Source organism: Mobula birostris, chromosome 21 (assembly GCF_030028105.1).
Source record: "Mobula birostris isolate sMobBir1 chromosome 21, sMobBir1.hap1, whole genome shotgun sequence".
NCBI classification, from domain to species: Eukaryota; Metazoa; Chordata; class Chondrichthyes; order Myliobatiformes; family Myliobatidae; genus Mobula; species Mobula birostris.
Window position 1 is genome coordinate 41,500,811 of NC_092390.1, and position 27,819 is coordinate 41,528,629.

General features: G+C 38.3%; 1 protein-coding gene across 8 annotated transcripts in view; it reads left to right on the forward strand.

Moving 5' to 3' along the window:
- Window positions 1-27,819, forward strand: part of cfap46 (cilia and flagella associated protein 46) — a 196,643-nt gene that overhangs the window by 58,961 nt on the left and 109,863 nt on the right. For 7 of the 8 annotated variants that reach the window (XM_072239758.1, XM_072239765.1, XM_072239761.1 and 4 more), the window contains exons 20-28: window positions 1,635-1,784; window positions 2,481-2,522; window positions 8,623-8,730; window positions 9,651-9,832; window positions 16,747-16,878; window positions 17,823-17,988; window positions 25,192-25,273; window positions 25,736-25,883; window positions 27,186-27,369. In XM_072239758.1, the coding sequence (XP_072095859.1) occupies window positions 1,635-1,784; window positions 2,481-2,522; window positions 8,623-8,730; window positions 9,651-9,832; window positions 16,747-16,878; window positions 17,823-17,988; window positions 25,192-25,273; window positions 25,736-25,883; window positions 27,186-27,369 (1,194 nt within the window). The remainder of the gene's footprint in view (window positions 1-1,634; window positions 1,785-2,480; window positions 2,523-8,622; window positions 8,731-9,650; window positions 9,833-16,746; window positions 16,879-17,822; window positions 17,989-25,191; window positions 25,274-25,735; window positions 25,884-27,185; window positions 27,370-27,819) is intronic. The other variant, XM_072239766.1, reaches the window with a different exon arrangement.

Consider the following 27,819-nt stretch of genomic DNA (forward strand, 5'->3'; position numbering starts at 1 on the left):
GGCCAGGGTCGGGGTGCAGGGGTGACCCGGTGCTTGGGCAATTTAAACACTGAGCCAGATGGACTGAAAACGCAGGATGTTAGGATCAGAGGCAAGGGTTGAGCCAGTTCTGCTCTGTGACGTTTTACTCTGATCTCCTCAGTGCTGAGGCTGAGGCAATGTCGTGCTTCGGCTGCTCCGGGCTTAGTGTCTGCAAGCGTCACGGTGATTTGCACCTCTGTGTGATGAACTGAGACTGAGACGAAAGGGCCTCCTCCGGCTGCTCCAGGCTTTGGTTTATAGTCTCAGTTTCATTCAGAATGTTGATGCTTGTTTTATTGTTTACATGATCAGTTTTTTTCCTCTTGCTTTCTCTGCACATTGGGTGTTGGTCTTTTTTAAATTGGATTCACTCAGGTTTTCTGTTTTGTTGTTGTCTAGGCAGACGAATCTGATAGTTGAATAATTTATACATACTTTGATAATAAATGTACTTTGAAATTTGAACATTGATAGAATTTAAAAATATTCTGAGAGGGTCTTTAAATGGCATGCTGCAGAAGAACATAATGATTTTATTTGACTTTGTCCTTCAAATTTCAGTATTTCAATCCCGCATGCAACATAATTTAACTGCAATCATTATCATTATATCATAGCGATGCATATTACAGGAATGATATTCATTTTAACTGATTAACATAAATTACCAAGAAGGGAGGATTGTCTGCAGCATTGATAAAGTACTAAGCTTAAAGCAGTGTTGAAATAGATCCCATGCAACCTTTAAATATACATGGATATATTTAAAACAAAAGTTGATAAGTTCTTGATTATTACGGGTGTCAAAGATTATGGGAGAAGACAGGGGAAGAATAAATCAGCCATGTTTGAATGGTGAAGCGGTCTAGATGCACCAAATTGCCTAATTCTGGGCCAAACATCATGATCTAAAGTAGTATTTTTAAATATGTGAAAAGTCTAAGGTTTACCGAGACTGCTTTCCTGTGATGTGTACATAATTCATTCCATTGAAATCATAGTTAATTACCTATTAGATTTATATCATTAAGCTAAATTTAGTGTTTAAAATCACTACACTGCAAGGAACATAAACCAAAGAATACATACTAAATGCTTGCATAAGTATAGATTTTCAATGTAATAAGTATTATAAATTGATAGTGAGTCATAGAGCTGGGAAGCAGGCCATTTGGCCCATCATATATGTGCTGGCCATTAATAATTTATATATACTAATTTGGCCTATAGCTTTGTATGTATGATGAATCAAATGCTCATCTAAATACTACTTAAATGGTTTGTGAATATCTTCTTCCTTACTCTCTCAAATTATGTGTTCTATTTCAAAGCAATTCTTTTTCAAATTCCTTCCATACTCCTATTTCTTACATTAAAGCTTTGCCTTCTATTGACCTGCAGTATGCTTAGGAGAAACATTTCCCACTATCTACCATTTCTATCTGTGTCTGCTCCTCATAATTTTGGATTGCTTAATCAGTTTCCCCCTATCAAACTTTGGCTTTCCAAATAAAACTAACTTAGACTCTGGGGGCAACCCTGCATAAGCAGGAGCTTGGTATATTTTAAAGCTATTAATAGGAATAATTAATACAGTATTATTTGGAATGTAGATCTGTGAATATGCATTACGCATAACAAATGGAAGAGTGCCCTCTGATGTTATTCCTATTGCTGTGAGGCATCAGCTTGTAATCACATGGGTCAAGATAAAACAGCTTCTGCAACAACAGATAGGACTAAGTCTGGGAAGTAATGATGAGGTAAAACAGTTTGCAAGTTACTTACTTTCATTTTTTGATTTGCTTTCTCATGTTTCATGATGAGGTTCTTTTAACTCACTTGGAAAATTGACTGTTTGAAATTATTTTCATTCATCAACAGAATAATGGTTAAACCTTTGTCAATATATTACACTTGGCACTGATCTGGAGCAGTGTGGGAATTAAATGTGGGAAATGGATTGTGCCATGAAGCCTTGTGGCATTTAAATGTAAAAATGCCATTAACCCACAAGGTGCAGAATGATCAGGATAATTTGGGAAGTAAAGATAGAAGTGCTATTAATGACAGAATTACAAGCCCATGAGACAGAAAGCCAAATGCTATTTTTATTTGAAGGAATTGGCACTGAAATTTTAACTGTATGGCTTCAGATGGTATGTGATGTGGTTTCGAGTAAATTTATGTCAGATGCTGCAATTTAATTGACATTGATTTCATATTAATTGAACATTGTATTTAATTTAAATCAGCGTCAGTACGTGTGTTGTAGCTAGGTTAGGTTGTTATCTTAAGTTATGGTATGGAAGTCCCAATCTGCATCTCAGGGAGTTGGTAATAGAATGACATAATTCTTCCAAATGTAGCTGCAGGGACAGGGGAGGAAAATGTGAGTTAGAAGAATGTATATATGATTATGGTTTGATTGTGAGGCTTCTTTTTCTGTTCTATTCTAGATGTCATGGTTAGAGCAAGGACAAGATGCAGAAGAAGCCCAGGTGAATAACAAGCAGTTGTCAAGGAGGCTCTGATATTTGCCTATTACTGTCACATTGCAAAAACGGAAGAGGGATGATAATGCAATCAACATAAGGATGAGCTTTAAATTTTTGGTTTGTCTTTTATGATGGAATAACAGCTCAGAAATTAATAGCTAGTTTATCCCTAAATTGTTATGAAAATTAGTGTAAATCTGACAATAAAGCTTTCTAATATTACTTTACATGTAATTTTAGTATCCATTGATAGAGAAATTGCTAATTCACATAAGCTCCATGTTCTTGTGTACATGAAGTCACGTGATAAAATAATGCCTCATTTTCCCACCCTAGACTCCAAAGACTGATTTATGGTGATCATGTTAGATGCAGATTGAAATGAGCTGCACCAGCTTCTGCAATCAACATATCATCTTCATTCTATGCATTATATTCAGTGATATCATTTCCTCAGAATGGTCCACTCCTGGTCTACTCTTCTGTCATCCCCACCTGCTTGCTTTTCGAATAAGTGCAAGAGATGCCACTCAAGGCTGTAAACTCAGTATGCCCACAGCAGTTCACTTGCACTTCATTCCGCTTATGGCACATTCTCCTTTAAAATAGTAAGATCAAACATAGGTCTTTTCTAGTCAGGAGGATAAATGTGCATTTGGTCACTTCTATTAATCAAGCACTTCAATTGTCACTTCAGTTTGTCATCCCACACTTTATTGGTGTCTAATATTGAGAGAAGGCACTACATGTTTTGATTAACTTCTGGATATCCTTTTGAGCACTCTTTTGAAGACGTCATGTTTGAACAGCAGATGCTGAAGCTAGTGTTACAAATCTCCTTTCGAGCCATGTTTTATTTCCTTTGCCTCACCTTTTACTATTTCCTTTTGCCATGTTTCATTGTTTAACACATTATTATTTGCCATTTTAGCATAATCATTCCTGTTAGCTCTGATCTTGCCTTCCCATTTACTCTGCCTCTGTGCTCTGTACAAGCTCTCACTGGGTAACAAACACTTGGCTTATGAACAAATCACACCAGCAAACAAGCGTTTGGGAGACCAGTGGGATGTATGAGGATGGACTTCTTGTCTGCTCTGGAACAGCTGCTATCTGCTGTTGGGTGGGACAGGGCATTTCTGCATGCCTTCTCTTTCCACTTACTCCATTCCACCTTCGAGCTGCAATAATTAAATGTTGGGTCAAGCAGCGGTAGAAGTGCTGAACTCACTGAGACACAGTGGCTAGCTAGCAGCTGATCCTTGTTTCTGTGATCTTCTCTGATACACTTTTTTTCATTTCCAACTTACAAAAAAATTCAAGTTGCAAGCATTTCTTGGGAAAGAAATCTGTTGTAACCTGGAGATTGACTTTTATTTTTAATAATGCTGCAACATTTATAATTCTAAATCCATAGACTTGAAACATTAAAATGGTGTCTGCCTGAAACAGCGACTGATAATTCCTTTCCATAGATGATGCCTGACCTACTGAGTTCCACCAGAATTTTATGTGTTGCTTTAAATCCATGTATAACTTCTATTATTCTATTATTCTGGGGTCTGCTCTGTGTGCATGTGTGTACACATTATTGAAAGCACACATAAATGTGTATGCTAATATGTCAGAAGAGATTTTCTGCAAGTTTTCTACGATTTAATTGCTTTATGGAAAATTGTTGCTCTCAGGCAAAAACAGTTGACAGCAAAAACCAAACTACTGGAGGAACACACCAGGTCAAGTAGCATCTGAAAAGGTACTGGGATAGTTGACATTTCAGGTTGAGACCCTGCATCAAAGGGGATGTAGACAGTATAAGGAGGTTAGAGGGAGGGAGGAATGAGATAAGGTGATAGATGGATAATGGTCAGATGGAGCTGAGCGGGGAAGAGGGAGGGGTAGAGTTGGGAGACAACAGCTCAGCCTGAAACATTGACATTTCCTCTGCCTCCACAGATGCTGCCCAAGCTGTTAGGTTCCTCCAGCAGTTTGCATTACAATATCTTCAGTCTCTTATGAACTCAGTTTACAAGCTGTAGATTGGGAAAGGCAGTGGGAGTAAAATTTTAGGGCTGCAGATGTGTAAAAGTGAGGGCTATTAAGAGTGTTCACCAAAACTATGGGAGGGGATATTGATTCTGGTAGGATTTGAATGTGTGGCTTTGTCTCATGGAAGCTGGTGTGGCCTATCAAAGGTGTAGTGGAGCTTGGGAAATGGGATGGGTTTGGGCGGTGATCGGTGGATTACATTGCAGGGATGTACTATTTGCAGGAATGATCTCATTGTGATTAGTGGCTTGGACTGGGGAAAGTAGATGATAGATCAAGCAAGGAGTAGACTATTTTAAAGGGTTGTTTACGAAGTTATCAGGCCCAGAACTAACAGTTCTGTTCATCCTGGTCTCCACGAGGGGCATTGTAAAGGTTTTAACTACTATGCATCTTATATCCCTGTGTTTGCTTATTTACTTGAGTTCTAGTTCAGGCAGAATTTCAAGTTAAAATTTCTCATTGTTATGAGATTTTGCGTTCATTGAAAGTTCCTCCAATCCTACAGCCTTCCAGAATACTGCAGGTTTACCTTCACTTTAATCAGTCAACCTTTGGCTATCGTGACTTCAACGAACAAGGCCTTAGCTCTTTCCCTTTGTCCTACATTCCCCAGCTTTAAAATCTCCCTCAAATCTACCTCTTAGAGGCCCACTGTTGGTTTTTTGTTTGATGACGCATCTGTTTAGCAATAAGGGAGATTTTGTTACTCTAGTTTCAGATTCAGTTCTGTTTCTTTTTATTTTTGCATTTTAATTTCACCCATTCAATATTACGAATTTAGATTTTTCTCATTACTACAACATGTCACTAATAATAAGCCTGAGTCTAATTCTAATTTAGTTTTTGCATTATATTAAGATCAGGTGCAGATGTAGTAATAAGATGTAGCGCAGTGGTTCCCAAATTTTTTTGGGTTACTGCTCCCTTGGTTCCCAGATCACATCCCCAGTGCCCCCTTCATCCCTATTTGGCCATTACCTAAAAACTATACAGAATTTTGACTTATGATGCAAAGTGAAAGAAAATAGAAACTCCAAATTCAAGGCAGTGATAAATAATTACAAAAATTATTCAAATCTATTTAAAGCTACAAATAAAGTTATTTATTTGATTACAGTAAAACAACTTCCATCAGCAATTTTAGAGTGTACATTAGCAGTCCAACTATTTACTACTTCATTGCTTTTTCACCTTTCAATCAGATGGAGGGGTTTGGCACAGTGATATCAGCTTCTCAACATCAGGCTGAATGTCACTCAGGAGTCCCAGATCCCCTTGTTCAGTAATTTGCAGTTTGTTTTGTTGCTTTGAAAGAAGTTGGGTGACTGTACTGAACCTACGCTTTAATGAATATAATGTTGGAAAGGCAATACAGTACATTATGACCTACTTCAACAATGCAGGATAGTGTTCAGTGATTCCTTTCTGCAACCAAAAGTGTTGATGTGATTTTTTTTTTTGAACTTCAGCTTCAGTTCAAAGTGATCTTGTAGTGAGATCCACTTTTACAACATCCTTCCTGTTAATTTCTCATTCCAAGTATTGATGAATAGATTTACTACCAATCTGGAACTTGTTTTGAGAGAAAATCCTGAAATCTCTCTGACATGTCTTTATGTCGCTCACTCATGTGGGCACAGTATACTTGGTATTTTATCTCTCTTCCAACTCAGAGGCTCGGAAACTGGAAACGGTTGTGATGGCCAGTGTTGCACTTAAATAGTGTTAACTTGGACAGAAATGTGGAGACAACTGATTTGATTCTGATAAGATTCACATAATTTCCTTGCAATTGAAGGTTGATTTCACTAAACTTTGCGAATAATTCTGACAAATAAGCAATGTCATGCCTAATATTCTGTTTGCAACAGTAAACATTCAAACTGTTCATTATTCTCAAAATCTCTTGAAAAACTCTTGAAATAGCTGAGAATTAAGAGCATGGGAGTTGGTTTTATTTACTGCTGCAATAAAAGTATTTTATGATTTGTGTAGCCGATCACATCTGTATGTGACAAGATGTTCTCTGTGAATTACCCAGTGAATATGTTAGATACAGTTTTTAGCAAGAAATTAATAACCCCACAATGGCGTCCTGTCATTGGTGCCCTATCTGTTGCACAAGTGAGCATGTTTGTGAGCAGAATGTCCTTCTCTTTGAGAAATTGCTCAACAACGCAAATATATTAACTCCACCTTTGTATCTGTTTCTCGTTCCCTTGCAAATAACAAATCTTGAACCATCTTTTATGACGTGAACATAAACAAGAAGTAAAGATAAGTTGCCTGAAAAAGTTGACTCATCCAACTGCAGAGCAAATTCTGTTGTCCCAAGTATGTGCACAATGTGTCCTCCACATTCTCAGACACTTCATCTATTCATATCTGAACTGAGTTTTCACTGAGCAGAATCATTTTAATTATTTGATTTGGTAATTTATGCAAAACCATACTCAGAACCTCCCTTACTGCTGGCAGAATCAGTCCTTATCCAATTATATGGGGCTTTCCAAATTTAGCAATATGTGATACAATATTATATGCAGCACACAAACCATCACTGTTTTGTTGTGAAGTGCTGGCAAATGTGTTTTGAAGTGTTTTTGGTTTCTGAAAGTTTTCACAAAATAACTGAAGATAAGCCAAGGTCTTGCGTATTCTCTTCAAATGTTCAAGAAGCCTGGACAGTTGCATTGCTTCATTTGAGAACAAAAAACCTTTTCTTTTCTTTTTAAATCTTTTTATTAATTTTTCAAAATTACGAACTCAATAACCAAGTTGGTACAAAGAGATTGGAAAAATGTTCATCAACATATATAAGATGAATTTTAAGTAACATAGATATAAAAGACTTTCAAACTCATAATGAGATTAAACATTAAAAAAGAAATAAAAAGAAAAAAAAATATAAACAAAAAAAAACCCAAAAGAAAAAAAAGAAAAAAAAACCCCAAGAAAAAAAACAGAACAGGGCTAGACCAACAGCTTAAGTCGGACATGTTCAATAATGTCGTTAACTCCGCTCCTCTCATCATATAATTTAAATTTAGAAAAAAGATTCGGAAAGGTCAGATTACATCATATGAAAATGTTGTCAAAAAACCTTTTCACACAATAGATACATTGGCTGCTGTTGGTTGCTTGCTCCACACTCGAATGTCTATACTTCTTTTTTGTTTGGTCTGCTTCGCCATTATTGTTATGGATTAACGGCCATGGTCAATCATCTGTTGATTAAGTCCAAACTTATGTGTAATCAATAAAGAGGAAAGTTATGACTTCATCATAGCTTGGGCAAAAACTTGACTCTCTGCTTGAAAGGACATAAAGTGGGGCAGTGATACCTCAGTTGGGCCGCGGGCTGAAGAAATATAGTCAAAAACCTTTGAAAGGGAAGATTCTGAACTTTATCCCATTGAACACCATACCCTAATTTAGAGCAATTGCCTCACTGTGTTTAAAGTATGGGAAATGTACTGGCTAACACAGTTTGTGAACAGCAATAATACATAGGCTGGGCCTGGAGATGACATGATTTCTTCAGTCCAGAATCCACATGATATGCCAGCTACAGAAGTGTCACATCGCTTTTCCACAACTATAGTGCGCTTCAAGCAAAGTCTAAGAGAACGGTGGGTTCTTGAGAGATGAGGTAATTATATGATCACTGTAATCAATGAATTGGCACTGAGGAGCAAATGCTTATACAGTAATAAGCATTTTGTTTCTTAGATTAAGCCTGTAATTCCTCAGCTAGCTCCAATTTGCTACTGAGCTCCACACCCTCCGCCCTCTTTATTGCCCCCTTATAAACTCCCCCTGCTCTCAGTGGGCGATAGTGCCCACTTTGGGAAGCACTGCTTTAGTATAACAGCATTGCAATTTAATGCAAACAGTAGGTCTCTTTCTCTTAGTTCTCTGTAAATCAGGATGAAATAATTGACACTGCATTCCACTTAAAGTCTCAGTATGTTTGAATATTTCATGAAATATTTCAATATTTCATATTTCATGCTTATACATGACTTGATGTATTCTTCATCTATTTCAGCAAAGTAATGACAGCCAGAGTTCAATGGTCCAAGTTCTTATTGCACTGGAGATGTGGTCATGCAATAGCAACAGGCTGATGAAATTTACCGTCCCCAGTCTTCTTGAGGTAAACAACTGACTTGACAGTGTGATGAAGTGTTTAAATATTAATACATTTCAATATAAATTGTTATTCCATAAGCAATGTTAGTTCCAATAAAAATAGTGTGATAGTATCATACAATGATTTAAATTAGATCAGCACAGTGGTACAGCTAGTAGAGCCACTACCTTACAGTTTCAACAACCAATGTTCAGTAATGACCTTGGGTGTTGTCTGCACATTCTCCCTCTGACTGTATAGATTTTCAGTGGATGATTTCCCTCATATTCCAAAGATGTGTGGTTTGGTTATCAGGCTACTATAAAGTGTCTTTATGGCGCAGGTGAGTTGTCAAATTTGTGGGGAGTTGATGAGGCTATAGGAACACTGAAACATTGGATTAATATAGGATCAGTGTAACTGGGTGGTTGATGCAGTCTCTATGGGACAAATGACCTGTTTCCATGCTGTAATATTTGAAACCCCTATTGACTCAATAAGCGATGAATCTAGGTTTAATTTCCAGGATGATATCTGAGAGACCGAGACTTTACTCCACAATGTATATAATGTAAAAAAAAAAGGTATGCATCTAGGTAATCCCTAAAGAAGAAAGCTATTGAGTGTCAAATAATCAGCTAATATGTGTGGTGCAGTCATAATCCCCGGGTTTGTGCAGTAAAATCGAACAACCTTCCCTGATTCAAACTAATTTTGGTAATCTTCTTTGGCTTTTTTTGGCCATTAATGAGGGTGTGCTAGAATTTCACAGATGATTCTCCAAACCACTTTTTCCTTTGGATGCTGCTGCAAATTGTAACAGAATCAATGTCAGATCTTGACAGGAATCATGACCCTGGCATATCTGCTGGAATCACTCCCGCTGCGAATTTCCAGGATAAAATGTATATATTTCTTAATATGAATTATGTGAACATTTACAGTTGGAAAATAAAGTATCAAGTTGTTCCTGGACTGATAAATTGTTGGAGCTGGAGGTATGGACACGTTTGATGCAACTTGCATACATGAATAATGATGACTCCTTCGTAATGCAGTGTGCCCAGAAAGCATTTGAATTGGAAAAAGATGTTTCAAAATCTCCTGCTTTTAAGAAGCATGAAAAGTAAGTATAAACTGTTGTGTAATTTGGATGACTCTTTGATTAGATACTGTAGATGATTTGCTGAGTAACTGTGATCTGAATTAAGTCAAGTTTAGTTTAACCCTGCCCTCAGAACATTTTTTTTAGATTATGAGGACAGTCAGTCCTCGTTTATTGTCATTTAGAAATGCATGCATTAAAAAATGATACAACATTCCTCCAGAATGATATCACAAGAAAACACAGGACAAACCAAAACTAAAACTGACAAAATCACTTAATTATAACATACAGTTACAACAGTGCAAAGCAATACTGTAATTTGATAAAGAGCAGACCATGGGCACGGTAAAAAAAAAGTCTCGAAGTCCCGATAGCCATATCATCTCACGCAGGCGGTAGAAGGGAGAAACTCTCCCTGCCATGACCATCCCTCCAAGCGCCGCAAACTTGCTGATGCAGCACCATTGGAAGCACCCGACCGCAGTAGACTCTTGAGTCCATCCAAAAACTTCAAGCCTCCGACCAGCCCCTCCAACACAGCCTTTCTGTGCACCATCCTCTGCCGAGCGCTTCTACCCCACACTGGCCACTGAGCAACAAGCAAAGCCGAGGACTCGGGGGCCTTCTCCTCCTGAGGTTCTGGACCACACAGTAGCAGCAGCAGCAGCGAAGCAGGCATTTCAGAAGTTTCACCAGATGTTCCTCCGTGCTCTCACATCCATCTCCATCAAATCAGAATTGTGCACAGCACCCTACTTGTCAGATAACAGACACCACCACCGGAGTGGTCTCTGTGAACTGCGTCGCGCCACCATCTTCTCCTCTCCTCTCCTCTCTCCCCTCTCTCCTCTTAGGTTCCATGGTTGAGATTTTGTTTGTTTTTTATTGTCAAGTACATGAATGACAAAAAAAGAATCAAATAGTTCTAATCCTCCTGGGTTGGACATACTTTGCTGCATGATTGTAAGACGTAATAATCTACCCCAGCAAAAATTATTTAATGTCGTAACTTGATAGAAGAGCTAATAAAAATGGTACAGGAAACTGGTACCTGGTATCTCAGTGAAACCAGTAGGATGTGAAATTTATGGATTAAAAGAAACATAGCATATGGTGAAATTAGAGATGTTGAATTAGATTCAGGTCAATTTCAGAAAGGAAAATAAATATGGACAGAATAATTGGGTGGGAGAGGAAGGCAGTAAGGATGTAATTAAAACATTAAATTAGTACCTTTTAATGTGTACAAGAATGAGTGTGGTTGGGAGAGGGGTATGTTCTTCAAGGACAGGAAGGGAAAAAGACCCAAGGCACGTGAGCAAGGAAGGAGTGAGAAATGGAAATCCCATAGGAGAGCAGAGCAGGGTAGGACTGTTTATTTAGTCATGCAGTGAATTCAACAAATAAATGTATGTAAAATAATAACAACTACAGATGGTGAAAAGTTAAAGCAAAATAGCAGATGTTGGAAAGACTCAGCAGATCAGGCTGCATATGTGGGAAAAGAAGCAGTCACATTTCAGAATTAAGGTCCTTCATCACAACTGAAAAGGATATTAGAATTGTTCAAATTTAGGCATTCCTGGAAGAAGAGTGTAGCTCTTCAGGTTAAAAATATGAAGAACAACGAAGCCAAAGGTGTGATAACATTCTTGTGTGGAGCAACTTAATTTGACCTGTGCGAGTGGGGATCTTTTGGAATAGCATTTCTTCTCCCAGAAATGCTGGTTCTTTCACTTTAATAAAAGTTTGTGGTTAATGCTCTACGTTTCAGCTAAATATTTGTATACAGCAAAAATGTCAAATGTCAGAGTTAGCATTCACGCCAGGGTATTGATCATAAATAACTAAGTAAAACTTGAGCTTATCGTCTTCTGTTTTGCTTCACCTGTTTACTTAAAATTAATTTTATCTTTATTTCTAGCTATTACTCTCACTTTTACTCTCACCTAGTCCCACCGACCTGCACTCAGCCCTTAACCCTCCATTCTCTTCCTGTCCATATATCTATAACTTTAAACAACAACATCGAACCTGCCTCAACCACTTCTGCTGGAAGCTCATTCCACACAGCTACCACTCTCTGAGTAAAGAAGTTCCCCCTTATGTTACCCCTAAACTTCTGCCCTTTAACTTTCAACTCATGTCCTCTTGTTTGAATCTCCCCCATTCTCAATGGAAAAAGCCTATCCATGTCAACTATATCAATCCCCCTCATAATTTTAAACACCTCTATCAAGTCCCCCCTCAACCTTCTACGCTCCAAAGAATAAAGACCTAACTTGTTCAACCTTTCTCTGTAACTTAGAAGACGAAACCCAGGCAACATTTTAGTAAATCTCCTCTGTACTCTCTCAATTTTATTGACATCTTTCCTATAATTCGGTGACCAGAACTGTACAAAATACTCCAAATTTGGCCTTACCAATGCCTTACACAATTTCAACATTCCATCCCAACTCCTATACTCAATGCTTTGATTAATAAAGGTCAGCATACCAAAAGCTTTCTTCACCACCCTATCCACATGAGATTCCACCTTTAGGGAACTATGCACCATTATTCCTAGATCCCTCTGTTCTACAGCATTCTTCAATGCCCTACCATTTACCATATTCTGTAAATCAACTAAATATTAAAGTAATATCTTATTACCTCAGTATTTCTGATCCTGACATCTACAGTATTTTGGAGACTGTAATAATCTTATGTGTTGGTGTGTGGCCAAGTGTTTAAGGCGTTGGACTAGTGATCTGAAGGTTGCGAGTTCGAGCCTCAGCCGAGGCAGTGTGTTGTGTCCTTGAGCAAGGCACTTAACCACACAATGCTCCTGCACGTTTATAGCCCAGCGGCGGTGGTTGGTGCAGTATGGATGCCTAAAACTCATGTTATAGAAAAGGTTTTTAAAGTATCATTAATTCCAGAAGGATTATCAAGAGCTGGGTAATTTCTGAAATCAACCATGGGGATTATGATGAATTAGAATTAGATTTTTTATTTCTTACATCCATCTCACAACATGAGAGAGCAAAACTCTTTATGTTGCATCTCCATCGCTACGTACAAGCAATAAGGACAGGAAATGTGGGAGGATATTGCCCAAACACTAAGATTGTACCTATAAAGAAGTATTCACCCCCTTAGGGGTTTTCATGTTTTCTTGTTTTACATCATTGAATCATAATGGATTTAATTTGGCTTTTTTGACATTGATCAACAGAAAAAGACTTTTGTGTCAGAGTGAAAACAGATCTCTGCAAAGTGATTTAAATTAATTAGAAATATAAAACACAAAATAACTGATTGCATTAGTATTTACCCTTTCAGGACATTATTTAGTAGATGCACCTTTGACAGCAATTACTGCTTTGAGTCTGTGTGGATAGGTTTCTATCAGCTTTGCACATCTGGACACTGCAATTTTTCCCATTCTTTTGTACAAAACTGCTCAAACTCTGTCAGATTGCTTGGGGATCGTGAGAGAATATCCCTTTTCAAGTCTAGCCACAAATTCTCAATTGGATTGAGGTCTGGACTCTGCCAGTCCAGGACATTACCTTCGTTGTTTTTCAGCTATTCCTGTGTAGCTTTGACTTTATGTTGGAACCATTGTCTTGCTGAAAAACAAACCTTCTAACAAGTTGCAGTTCTCTGGCAGACTGTATCGGGTTTTTCTCCAGGATTTCCCTGTATTTTGCTGCATCCATTTTACGCTCTCAAGCTTTCCAGGGCCTGCTGCAGTGAAGCACCCCCCACAGCATTATACAGCCACTGCCGTGGTTCACGGTAGGGATTGTGTGTTTTTGATGATGTGTGGTGTTTGGTTTACAGCAAACATAGCATTTAGTCTGATGGTCAGAAATCTCAATTTTGGTTCTTAATCAGACTATGAAACCTTCTAGCTGACTTCAGAATCTCCCACGTGCCTGCTGGCAAACTCTAGCCGAAATTTCATGTGAGTTTTTTTTCCAGCAGTGGCTTTCTCCTTGCCACTCTCCCATAAAGCCGCGACAGATAAAGCACCAGGCAACAGCTGTTGTATGCGCAGTATCTCTCATCTCAGACACTGAAGCTGGTAACTCCTCGAGAGTTATCATAGGTCTCTTGGTGGTCTCCCTCACTAGTCCCTTTCTTGCACGGTCACTCAGTTTTTGAGGATGACCTGCTTTTGGCAGATTTACACTAATGCCATACTCTTTCCATTTCTTGATGACTGTCTTAATTGTATTCCAAGGGATATTCAGTGACTTGGAAATTTTCTTGTATCCATCTCCTGACTTGTGCTTTTCAATAACCTTTGTGCGGAGTTGCTCGGTGTGTTCTTTTGTCTTTATTGTGTAGTTTTTGCCAGGATACTGACTCACCAGCTGTTGGACTTTCCAGATACAGGTATATCTTTACTACAATTGAAACACCTTGACAGCACACAGGTGATCTCAATTTAACTAATTATGTGACTTCTAAAATCAATTGGCTACACCAGTGATGATTTGGAGTGTCATATTAAAGGGAGGAGGTGAATACTTTTGCAATCAATTATTTTGTGTTTTATATTTGTAATTAATTTAGATCACTTTGTAGAGATCTGTTTTCACTTTGACACAAAATAGTCTTTTTCTGTTGATCAGTCTAAAAAAAGCCAAATTAAATGTGCTGTGATTGAATGTTGTAAAACAATAAAATATGAAAACTTCTAAGGGTAGGGGGTGAGTACTTTTTATCGGCACTGTAATTGTCTTATACACTTGTATGTACAGTCAGATGCAATGTGCAGTCAGATATGCAATCAGATCAATGTGTATTGATAAATCTGATGGCTTGGTGAAAGTGTACCAGAGCCAGTTCAATGTGTATTGATAAATCTGATGGCTTGGTGAAAGAACTGTACCAGAGCCAGTTGGTCCTGGCCTTAATGCTGCAGTACCATTTGCCAGACAGAAGCAACTGAAACAGATTATGCTTGGGGTGGCTGGAGTCCCCGATGATCTTCTGGGCTCTTTTTATACACCTGCTGCTCTAAATGTCCTGAACAGAGGAAAGTTCACATTCACAGATGTTCCGGACTATCCACATCACTCTCTGCAACAGAGGGTAGTACAGTTCCCATACCATTTGGTGGCACAGCCAGTCAGGTTGCTCTCGATGGTGTCCCTGTAGAAAGCCCTGAGGATTTGGGGACTCATACCAACTTCTTCTGCTTGAGGTGAAAGAAGAGGTCCAGACTGAATAAGGAGCAGAATGAAACTAGTTTTTTTGAAAAGCTAATACTGGTGATGTTAATGAAAATAAAATGCAATAAATCTCAAGGACTTAATGGAAGGCATATTAGGGTGTAATATGAGGTTGCTACAGAGAGAGTGGGTGCACCGGTTGCTTTCTTTCAGAATTCCATAGATTCTAGAATGATTCCTACTGTAGCAAATCTAATCTCATTATATAAGAAAGGAGGGAGAGAGAAAGTAGAGAACTACAGTTAGCCTCATGTCAGTGATAGGAAAATGGTGGAATTTGTTGTTAAGGAAGCTGTAACAGAGAACTCCGAATTTAATAACAGGATTGAGCAGAGTCAACATGGATTTTCTGTCTGAAGGGACAAATCTATTAGAACATTTTGAGGTAGTAGCTACCAAAGTAGGTCTGGGAAAGTCAGTTATTGGACATTCTGAAAGCTTCACTGTGCTGGGGTAATAGATTGGCATATCCAGTTTATTGGTAATGGACAAAAAACACAGAAGTCATAAAAGATTTTTTAACAGTTTGAGATTTTGAAAAGTGAAGTTCTACAGGGATCATCACTGTTGAGGCCCCAGCTATTCATTCTCCATATCAATTGAGGAGATGAAGTGTATTATATCTTAGTTCATACATATGCAGGCTGTGTGGGGTGGGGTGGATGCAGAGAGACTTTAGGAGTTAAGTGAAGAGTCAAGGACATAGCAATTAGAATATAAATGGAAGAATGTGAGGTCATCCACTTCAACACAAAAATAGGAAGGCAGAGTATAATTTGAATGGTAAAAGATTGAAAAATAGAAGTATTCAGACAGATATGAGAGTCCTTATGCATACATCAGCAAGTTAATATGCTTTATTATGCAGGTTTTGTAGGTATATAGGAAGGCAAATGCTATGTTGACCTTTTGCGTAGGCTATTTGAGTTCATGAGTAAAGTCACTTTCCTTCAATGAGACTGAACTCTAATAACTCCATATCCAGCCTTCTGTTTCTCAGCCCTAGAAAGGATACACTTGTGAAACTTCTCCAGACTAAATTGTGGAATAAAAATAGAAAATGTTGGAAATTTTCAGCAGGTCATGAAACGTACTTAAAAAGAAAAGCGGAGTTAATGTTTCAGGTCCTTAATGCTGCCTGACCTGCTAAGTATTTGCAACTTTTACTGCTTTTTTATTTATGATTTTCATCGTTTCTATCAAATGCAATTTTAATCATTCTGAATTCAAGGATGATGGATTTATTTTCTTTGAGAAAAAATTAAGCAGACTAGGCCTGTACTTTCCAGAGGACTGTGGTGGCTCAGTCTCAGAGTGTATTCATGACAAAGATTGATAGATGCTTAAATGTTAAGGGAATCAAAGAATGTGTAGTTAGTACAAGAATGTAGGGCTGAGTTTAAAGATCAGTCAAGTTGGTGGAGCAGACTAGATGGGCTGGATGGTCTAATTCATCAATTTATTGTGTTCTTACTGTATCTGTAAACATGGAAGCTGTAATCATGTGCCATGCATACCATGATTTTCTGCCCAAAAAGCATGATACAGGGTGAGACTACCTTAGATGGAAGAACTTATTTTCCTTAATCACATTGCCAATCCAGCTTGTGAAGTCTGGGTACCATTTAAAAAACGAAACCAATTTTGGAAAACAATTGTTGATTGCAATTAGAAAATAAAGTTTTCTTTGTGTTTATCCAGGCATAATAATGCAGTTAAGCATGAATTGCTAAGTGTTGTTGCCTGTATCCAAGGACAGAACTTGATGAAGACTGGAGCTGGAAATAGTGAAATGCGTATTGCTGCAATCAGAGCATTTGAAATGAGTGCAAGGTAATTTTATTTCAGAGCAGAACAAATATGCATGCTAACTTTCATCATAAAGTCTTGGTTTAACACAATCATTTTAAATATTAATAAGCTTTTTTCGTTTGCAGCATCAGAAATATCGTGCTGATAAGTAAATAGAGCATAGTCCAGTATGACACAGTAACAAACTCTTATGCCCAACATGCTGATATTGACCATCATGTTAATCTAATTCATCCTATATACCTGACATGGTCTATATCCCTTGATTCCCTCCCCATTCATAGGTCTAATTCCTTTGGGTCCAGGTTCATAGTTCACTGAATTGCTGAATTATTTTTATCTAGAAGTTTTGATTTTGATTTATAGACGTTTCCTTAGATTTAGATAGAAATGTTTGGATTTTAGACAAAGAAGCACCGGTTAGTAAAATGACAAAAATAAATATTTGACAGACCACCTTTCTCAGTGCTATTCAATGGTAAGAGAGATAGTAAGGTGTAGGAGTAATAACAGATATTACTTGTAAATTTTTAGGACTAATGGTTATTACAAGTGACAATGGAGAAAGAAATGTTTATGTCAGGAAGCCACTGACCTGGAGGCATTGGCAGATGTGTAAGTCCTGCTTGAGATCTGATATTGGTGATGAAGCCAAAGCTGGCAATAGGTAGATGTAAGGCAGAGAAATTTTAAGAAGTGATAACTATTTTCCTTAAAAATGAGGCGTGTGATATAGTTATCTCTCTGATGAATTGAAGGGATCATAATTGTTATTATTTCTAGGAAGGAGGTGACGTAATGTAAATTGCAGATTACATGCCCGAGAACTCCAATGTAAGCTGATGTAATGCAAGGAAAATAATTTCTCCTACTTCTCATCTCTTCTCAATAGCGGACAAAATTGTGACAGTGCATCTCGGAGAAGGAACTGCATTAATAGATAACATATTTGTATCCTTTAACAGTCACGGAGAAAAGGCTGGATGTATGAAACTTGTAATGAATTCAGCAAAGCACTTCTGGAATTCTTGTCTGTCTTTGATACCATCTGTTGTGGAAAGAACTATACTTGAAGAGCCTCTTAAATCTTTCTTAAAGGCCATTCACAATACATACTCCAAAATGAAAAAGGTAAAATAGCTGCAATAATTTTAGTAGTATTTCTTCAGATACCATATAATTGTCAATAAAACATAATTGTGGATGACTGTCATTGGGTGTAATCTAAGCATGGTATGCCACCTTGTACCCTTTTATACTGCACCGGCCAGAATCTGCTGAGTAAATAGTATAGCATAGAAACAGTGATTGCTATTGCTTTTATGGGTATTTATCGTTGTCATGCCCATGCCTAGAGAAACAGAGCATGACCCATTCTTGAAAGCATGATGTTTACTCAGCTGTTTTCTGTGATCTCAATAATCCCAAGATATTTAAAAATTCTTAAAAATTGAAATGACTAATTAAAACAACTAAATGAATAACTAAATTGGATTAAAACTATATCTTATTTGGTTGGATCTTTCTGAACCAAGCACACTATTTTAAACCAACAGCCAAAATGCCCACATGTTCTCATTTACCTGAGCCAGACTTGGAAGGTTTATCACATCACCCTCCGTACCTTTGAATCAAGTTTCAATTTCTAATCAACAACTAAACCCTGTGTGGAGCAGAATGTATCCCCAGTTAAACATGCTGTGACAGAAGAAAAAGCATGTTATACAAGCTAAGGACTTATTTCATACTGAATACCTGACCAGGTATATATATATTTTTTTTTAAGTTGGATCAAACATTCTTACTTTAAGTCACTAACAGTACCATGTTGAAAGTCATGGAGTTCCACAACAAGATAATCACTGATCCTTGCATCCTCAAGTCTGGCAGTGAGGTTGAAACTATAACTGGGCTTCACATGTCATACTACAAACAGCTTGCACCATGTTCCTATTAAAAACTGGAAGAAGCTACATTTATATAAGGAGTTAAAATCAATTCAGAGAGTGATTTTATAATTCATTTGGCCATTATACAGAAATGCCCTTAAAATTAATTGTTCCCAAGTAATAGGGACGTTTAGATTGACAAACATTCATATTAGAAAGGTTTGTAATTTAAAATGACAAAATCAAGTCGGTTGAATATGTAATAAACCACAATGAATTTGTGAATAGATTTTCAGAATTTATTGGTTAATGAAAGCTACTTGGTTTTCAAAATTTAGGTTAATAGTTTGATTTTGATATTTAAAATTGGAAAGATGCACTCAGTGGCCACTTTATTAGGTGCATTTGCTTATTATTGTGAATAATCAGCCAATCGTGTTAGCAACTTAATGCATAAAAACATGCAGACATAGTCAAGAACTTCAGTTGTTTTTCAAACCAAGTATCAGAATGGGGAAGAAATGTAATCTAAGTGACTTTGACCATGGAAGAGAATGGCTAAACTGGTTCAAGCTGAGTGGAAGGTGACAGTAACTTAAATAACCACGCGTTATAACAGTGGTGTACAGAAGAGTATCTCTAAATGTGCAACATGTCAACCTTGAAGTGGCTGGGCTGCAACAGCAGAAGACTACAAATATACACGCAGTGGCCAAGTTATTAGGTACAGGATGTGTCTAATAAAGTGGACACTGAGTGTAAGTATGAAGTAATAAGAGGGCAGTAGAAAGATGTCAAACACCTGTCATTGCAGCATAATGGATTGCAAATACAGGCAGTCTCAGGGTTGTTTAAGTGGTCTGTTCCTGAGAACTGTCCATAATCTGATTTCTCTTTTGCACGCATGCTGAGCTCGTTGACTTCATTAACTTTGCCTCCAATTTTCACCCGGCCCTCAAGTTTACCTGGTCCACTTCCGACACCTCTCTCCCCTTTCTAGATCTTTTTGTTTCATCCAGGATGAAGGAGATGTCCTTTTTTAAAGAAAGGGGCTTCCCTTCCTCCACCATCAACTCTGCTCTCAAACGCATCTCTTCCATTTCACGCACATCTGCTCTCACCCCATCCTCCCGCCACCCCACTAGGAATAGGGTTCCCCTTGTCCTAACCTACCACCCCACCAGCCTCCGGGTCCAACATATAATTCTCTGTAACTTCTGCCACCTCCAACGGGATCCCACCACTAAGCACATCTTTCCCTCCCCCCCCCCCCCGCTTTCCGCAGGGATCGCTCCCTACGCGACTCCCTTGTCTATTCGTCCCCCCCATCCCTCCCCACCGATCTCCCTCCCAGCACTTATCCTTGTAAGCGGAACAAGTGCTACACATGCCCTTACACTTCCTCCCTCACTACTATTCAGGGCCCCAGACACTCCTTCCAGGTAAGGCAACACTTCACCTGTGAGTCGGCTGGGGTGATATACTGCGTCCGGTGCTCCCGATGTGGGCTTCTATATATTGGCGAGATCTGACGCAGGCTTGGAGACCGTTTCGCTGAGCACCTACACTCTGTCCGCCAGAGAAAGCAAGATCTCCCAGTGGACACACATTTTAATTCCATGTCCCATTCCCATTCTGATATGTCTATCCACAACCTCCTCTACTGTAAAGATGAAGCCACTTTCAGGTTGGAGGAACAACACCTTATATTTCGTCTGGGTAGCCTCCAACCTGATGGCATGAACACTGACTTCTCTAACTTCCGATAATGCCCCACCTCCCCCTCGTACCCCATCCGTTATTGCCCATCCTCTGGGCTTCCCCCCTCTCCCTTTCTTTCTCCCTAGGCCTCCCATCCCATGATCCTCTCATATCCCTTTTGCCAATCACCTGTCCAGCTCTTGGCTCCATCCCTCCCCCTCCTGTCTTCTTCTATCATTAGATCTCCCCCTCCCCCTCCCACTTTCAAATCTCTTACTAGCTCTTCTTTCAGTTGGTCCTGACGAAGGGTCTCGGCTCAAAACATCGACTGTACCTCTTCCTAGAGATGCTGCCTGGCCTGCTGCGTCCACCAGCAACTTTTATGTGTGTTTCTCTTTTAGTCAGATACATTTGTTTTCTGGAGCTATACTTCTTTCATTTCATTGGCAAATCACCCAATGTTACCATTAACTAAACTAATGGAATACAGTATCCAGTCATTAATAAAAACCACAAAACGTTTTATTATTTAAAAAAAATTCTCAGCTCAAGCTAATAAAACCTGAGGTATAGGCATAGCCAAGCATGCTCATTTCTCAATTGTTTGGCACTTTCAGACTATTCCAGTGGTGTTTAGTATTGTGGATTTCTGAAACTTACATTGATATTGCTGTGTAGCCCTAATTGTTTATTATTATTTTTATTTTGTTCTCAGCTCGAGCTGGTAAAATCTGAGGTGTGGGCATAGCCATGCACGCTCATTTATCAATTGCTGGGATCTTTCAGACTATTCCAGTGGTGTTTGGTATTGTGGATTTCTGAAGATTTACGTAGCTATTAGTGTGTAGCCCTAATTGTTTTGTATCCAGCTGCTCTGTTTTGCAATCTATTAGCTCTTCTGCACCTTTATGTTTAGTGTTCTGCATTTATCCAGTCTAAAGTTTACATTTATATATTTTGAAAATAGTTCTTTTGAATTAATTACTTTAGCTTCACTGATGAAGGAGCATATAATTTCAAATCATCCATGTATAGAGATGTTTTAAGGTATAGCTCATTTCATTGTTTCTAAGTTGATACCTAATTTTCCTCCGTTTCAGTAAATTAGAGAATGGGATTAAAGCTAAACATAACCATAGTGGATTTACAAAGCCACCTTGGAAAATGCGTGTATTTATCTTGATAATGGTGGTTATTCTTTTTTGGTTATTAATAGATAGGGTGATTATAGTATGCCAATGCTTCATCAGATGTTGAAGGAATTTCACAAAAATTGAGTGTAGTTTATATATATTAAGATATTTATATATATTTATTATATATTAACCATGAATGTGGGACAGAGTCAAATGCCTTTTGGGTAGTCAATTTAGCAACATGAAAGATTTCTACTTTTCTGCCTGGCTTGATTTAGAATTACAGAATCTATTATCTGTTGTTCTTGTCACGTGACCGGCAACAATGAATATAGAATTGAGTCAGGTTTTATAAAAACAAGCAAACATTTATTAAACTCTGCTCAAAAATAGTGAAATGTATTTAAATAACTAACATAATCAGAAGTTAACTGCTATACGGCAACTCTGGAACAGTTTTTAAAAGGGTAAATGCGAAAACAGTTCTTAGGATGGTAAAGTCGAAAGTCCAAGAGATTTATACAGTCAATTAGGAGAGAGTTTCCTGAAGTAAAGAATTCCTCGAAGACATGATGTTACTGCTGATCCCAGCCAGAAGCTGCCTTGTCCGCAGGATTCCCAACGATGGAAATAAAACGGTTTAAAGGAACTGACCTTTGCCTCTGGAGAATAGACACTGCACAATTCTTCCTGCTTTAGCAGAGGATATCTCAGATGCAGGTCTCTTTTTCTTGAATGAAGATTCAATAAAGGTCGATCCTCTCCAAAACCGCCAAACGATATCAGCTTTACTTGACTTGGTGAATTCCTGTACTTTGGTAAGGTCTTCACTCTCCAATACTACTGACAATAGAAAGTAGAACACGTTAAAACAAAACTGCGTCATAAAACGAATACACAGCATAACGGAGTATCTGACGAATTGAATAACAAACTAAACTTAAAACTAACTGCATCACCCCAGGTGTCTCCCTTTTATACCCGTGGTGAACATGTCATCACGTGACCTCACACTGGCTGGAAAATTACATCACCCCACCATCATATGACCATTACCTCATACTCATAAGACACTCAATTACATCATGGTCATAAGATAGTCACAAGATATCTATGAGGTATGTAACATTCTTTACATCCATTCATATCCATACAGCATCCTTTCAGCTCTTCTGTAAGTATATTGTGGTTATCCAAGTGAGTAGTGGTTAGTTGTGAGATACATGATGTTACAATTTTATATATATATTTGTAAACAGGTAATAGGACGATATGTTGCTGGATCATTTCTGATTTCCCCTTTAGGTAAAAGATATGTTTTACCTTATAATAATAATAATATTATTATTAATAATAATATACCTAACTTTCTCAGCTCAAGCTGATAAAACCTGAGGTGCGGGCATAGCCAAGCAAGCTCTTTTCTCTATTGCTGGGAACCTCTGGACTGTTCTACTGGTGTTTAGAGTTGTGACTTTCTGAAGATTTACATAGATATTGCTGTGCAGCCCTAATTGTTTAATAATAAGGTGTTTTACTTTTTGTAAGTCAGGTGGAGTTATTTGAATGACAGTTGATGCTCAGCACGGGAAGATAAAATAGGAGGTCAGATGATAGACCTCAGACACATGTTTGGACACTGAATGAGCATTGTTGTGCCCCCAGAAAAAGTGGGTTTTGGAGGATCGATCAGGCGGATCGATCTGTTGCTCTTGCAGTGAAAAGACGAAAGGGGTTCCCAGGTCATTCATATCCTGGGAAGGTCCTGCACTGTTGGCATTGAGGGTAGTCAATTTGAGAGATTAGGACAAGAAAGAGATGGTCACGAGAGACAGAGGAGCAGCTATGGGATTACTTCAAGTTGGTGAACTGAACCGTGTTTAAGGACTCATCTGTGGATCTGAATGAATATACCATGGTTGTCATGGACTTTAGTAAAACAGTTGTAGATGAGTGTGCAATTATGAGAAAAGCATGGTAGCACCTCTGCTTCCTTAGGGGTTTGTGAAGACTCAGTATGGCATCGAAAACTTTGACAATCTTCTATAGATATATGTTTGAGAATATATTGACCAGCTGCATCACTGCCTGGTTTGGAAATACTAATGCTCTTGAATGGAAAATCCTACAAAAAGTGGTGGATATGGCCCAGTTCATCATGGGTAAGGCCTTCCCCACCATTGAGCACATCTTCATGAAGTGTTGTTGCAGCGAAGTAGCATCCATCATCAAGGACTTCCACCAGCCAGGCCATGTTCTGTTCTCATTTCTGCCATCCGGAAGAAAGTCCAGGGGCCTCAGGATTCACACCACCTGGTTCAGGAACAGCTATTACTCCTCAACTATCAGGCTCTTGAGCCAAAGGGGAGAACTTCACTCAACTTCACTTGCGCCATCATTGAAATGTTGCCACAACCCATGGACTCACTATCAAGGACTCCTCATCTCATGTTCTCAATATTTATTGCTTATTTATGTATTATTATTATTATTATTATTGTTACTATTATTTCTTTGTTTTTGTATCTGCACAGTTTGTTGTATTTTGCACACTGGTTGAGCGCCCAAGTTGGTGCAGTCTTTCACTGATTCTATTATGATTATTATTCTATTATGTATTTATTAAGTATGCCTGCAAGAAAATTAGTCTCAGGGTAGCATATGGTGACATGTACAGTGCCTATAAAAAGTATTCACTCCCCCCCCTTGAAGTTTTCATGTTAATTTAGATCACTTTGTTGGGATCTGTTTTCACTTTGGCACAAAAGGGTCTTTTCTGTTGATCAAAAAAACCAAATTAAATTCTCTGTGATTCAATATTGTAAAACAATAAAACATGAAAACTTCCAGGGGGCGGGGTGTGTGGAGTATTTACTTTGATAATAAATTTACTTTGAACTTTGGACTTTGCCTTGCTCTGCCTAAAGTCTACTTGTAAACTGTGGTTCACAATGAAAGTTGTGCTGAAGTTGAAACACCATCTTTGATTTGACATTAAGCCAAACATCGTAAATTGTATGGCTTTGTGGTAAAATACAGGAAACAGACTGGGTACACTCTGTGGAGAGGGAAACATAGTTTTTTTTAATTCAAAGGAATGAATATTATGGTTGCTGGAAATAGGAAGTTGAAAAAGAAAATACTTGAAATACTCAGCAGGTCAGGTATTCTGTGAGGAGATAAAAACAGAGTCAAATCACTACTTATCAAATCATTTACCAACAGATAACAAAGTAAGTACCACAATGGGAAACTGTAGTAGTACTAAGGGAAAATAAACAATGGAATGGAAATAATCCACTAGTTGTTTCCAGGAAGTGACAGAGCACAAGGGACCCAATGATCTATCGTGTTGTATGACTCAAAGAGAGTCTTCACATTTCTGCATATGTAAACTGAATATTTATGAATTTCAATGTCTACTATTTCACTAGGATAATGCATTTAGTAACCAATGTTTATACCAAAAAATGAATCCATTATTTAACTCCTATTAGCATCACACAGTCCGAAATATATTGGTTTTACCAATTATTTTTCAGGATTTAAATGCATGGCTCAGGCTCAAGGCTGTTTTCACTGCATAATCTTTTCCTTGTGCACTATAGGAAGAAGAAAAGGAAGAAATGTCTCCACACCCAACAATTAAACGGCAAACGCATTATTCCATTCAAGATCAATTACTGATACGTAAGTGAAACCTTCTGTTCTTTACAGCAGTCTCTTAAGTTGACAAATCATTTCTTAACATATTTATAGATTAATTTAGGAGTATCAGCAAAAAAATACTGCCAGGCAAAAATTGACTGTTCATTCCAGCTAGTCCGTGATACTATCTATTGTCCACATTAGTACATGTTTGTAATTGTAATGCATACGCCCAAGGTCACTATCTTTTCATTTCCCTTCCTTAAAACTCATTTTGACCTGTTCTTAAATTGTAGTACAATCTATAGGGTCACACTCTTCTGTGCAAAATATTTTCTTTATGCTCTGAACCTTCTACAGTTTAACTTGTTTGAAGGAATTTATTCTCATATCATTCCTGAATAGTTGAGCCCTTATTTTGAAATTGTAGTGCTTCTTCTATTTGTCGTCCCTGGTGTTTACAGTATTTGTATAATAATTATAGCTCATTACATTTGTTTGAAGCTATTGGTGATGCTGAAGATGATCTCAAGTTAAGGGCAGCAATGTATGGTCTTTTATTCCACATTAATGCAAATAAAGGAGACTGGAAAGCTGGGTTAAAGGTGTTGGACAACGCCATTAGAGATATGCCAAAGACAAAGCAGAGGTTGTAAGTAAAATGAGATATGTTCCTAAAAAATTAGATTCATTTTCATTTATTTATCACACGTACATCAAAACATTCAGTGAAATACATCATTTCATTAGCAACCAACACCACCTAAGGTTGTGCTGGGGGAAGCTTGTAAATATCACCACACATTCTGGCATCAGCAAAGCATGGCCACAATGCTCAGCAGAACAATAGCAACAAAACAACAACAACAAGAAAAAAACCCTTTCCTCCCTTCCATCCATCCAACTACACACACACAGACAGTCCTCCAATCCCAGGACAGGAGGCTTCCATCCATCCAATTACACACACACACAGACAGTCCTCCAATCCCAGGACAGGAGGCTTCCAGGCATCCAGCCTCCAGCCTCCATTAGACACATGGACTTGTAGACATCAGGCATCCGATGTCCACAGTGGACTCGCAGAGTCAGGGCTTTGGCCATCAGGCCTCAACTTCAGGACTTCCAATCGGCCTTTGGGCTTTGATCTTTGGTATCGACTCCAGTACTCACCGATGATGGGCCACTGAGTTTCAGGCCTCGAATTCCGGACTCACCAATGACAGGACCTCAAACTCTGGACTTGCCAAACTGCATACCAAGGGGGAACCGACTCTTGTGTCTTATGGTCACATGGACCTCTAATCCTGCTGATCCTGAGGAGAACTTGTTGACTGGGAAGTGGGAATGGCACCAATCCTCGTTGGTCTTCATACAGAGCACCTGCCAGCCCAACATCCGTCTAAAGATGTCCTTTGTCCACATTGTCACTGGGCTTTGAATACAGAGCACGGAGTGGAGGCTTAGACTCCAGCCTGATCCCTAACTCCCTACATTCGTGTCCCTAAACACTACCTTGATCCCTAGCTCCAAAAACCATCCCTACGGACCTGGAGCAAAAGTTTGAACGACAACCTTGACTGAGACCACAGCTTGGCACCACCTTGACCTGAAGAAATTAATAGTACATGAAAGAAGTCAGTTTTTCTGACTGCACCTTGTCTAGTGAGTACTGGATAGATGAGGTGCAATTCTGCTCTAATGGGATATCATTAGTAAGGTGCACCATCTTTTGAAGATGTTATACATTGAGAAATTCCCTATATTGCAGTTACCACCAAGGAAGCAATGGCTGAGAACGAATACAACAATACATTCCATTCATAGATGTAAAAATGCATTTTAATTTGTATTCTTATAAGTTTGTTTTTAACTTATGTGTTAATCAGGTTATGAATGTAAAACATTTGCAAAAAGTACAAAACTTCCTTGATGTTTTTCTTTCTATTTTAAGGCTTCTTTTCAAGCATAGAATTATGGTAAATGCCAGGCTTGGTCACAATATCCAGATGGATATGCAGAAATTAAATGATGAAAGTGAAGACCAAGTATCTTATATGTGGCACCGTGTGGCAGTGTTCTCGAAGGACGTAGCAAATCAATTAACTTGCTATCAGAATTCAATTAGTGCATTGAAGGTATTTTGCACATATATTCATTATAACAGTAAGCTATAGTGAATAGTTATCTGCCTTAAAACTTTAAATGATTATAAATAATTGTAGACTTAAATATTTAATCCTTAATGTTAAAACATTAGATACGTTAGCCTATCGTCGGTGGTGGGGAAACTGCTGGAGTCAGTTATCAAAGATGTGATAACAGCACATTTGGAAAGCGGTGAAATCATCGGACAAAGTCAACATGGATTTGTGAAGGGAAAGTCATGTCTGACGAATCTCATTGAATTTTTTGAGGATGTAACTAGTAGAGTGGATAGGGGAGAACCAGTGGATGTGGTATATTTGGATTTTCAAAAGGCTTTTGACAAGGTCCCACACAGGAGATTAGTGTGCAAACTTAAAGCACATGGTATTGGGGGTAAGGTATTGATGTGGATGGAGAATTGGTTAGCAGACAGGAAGCAA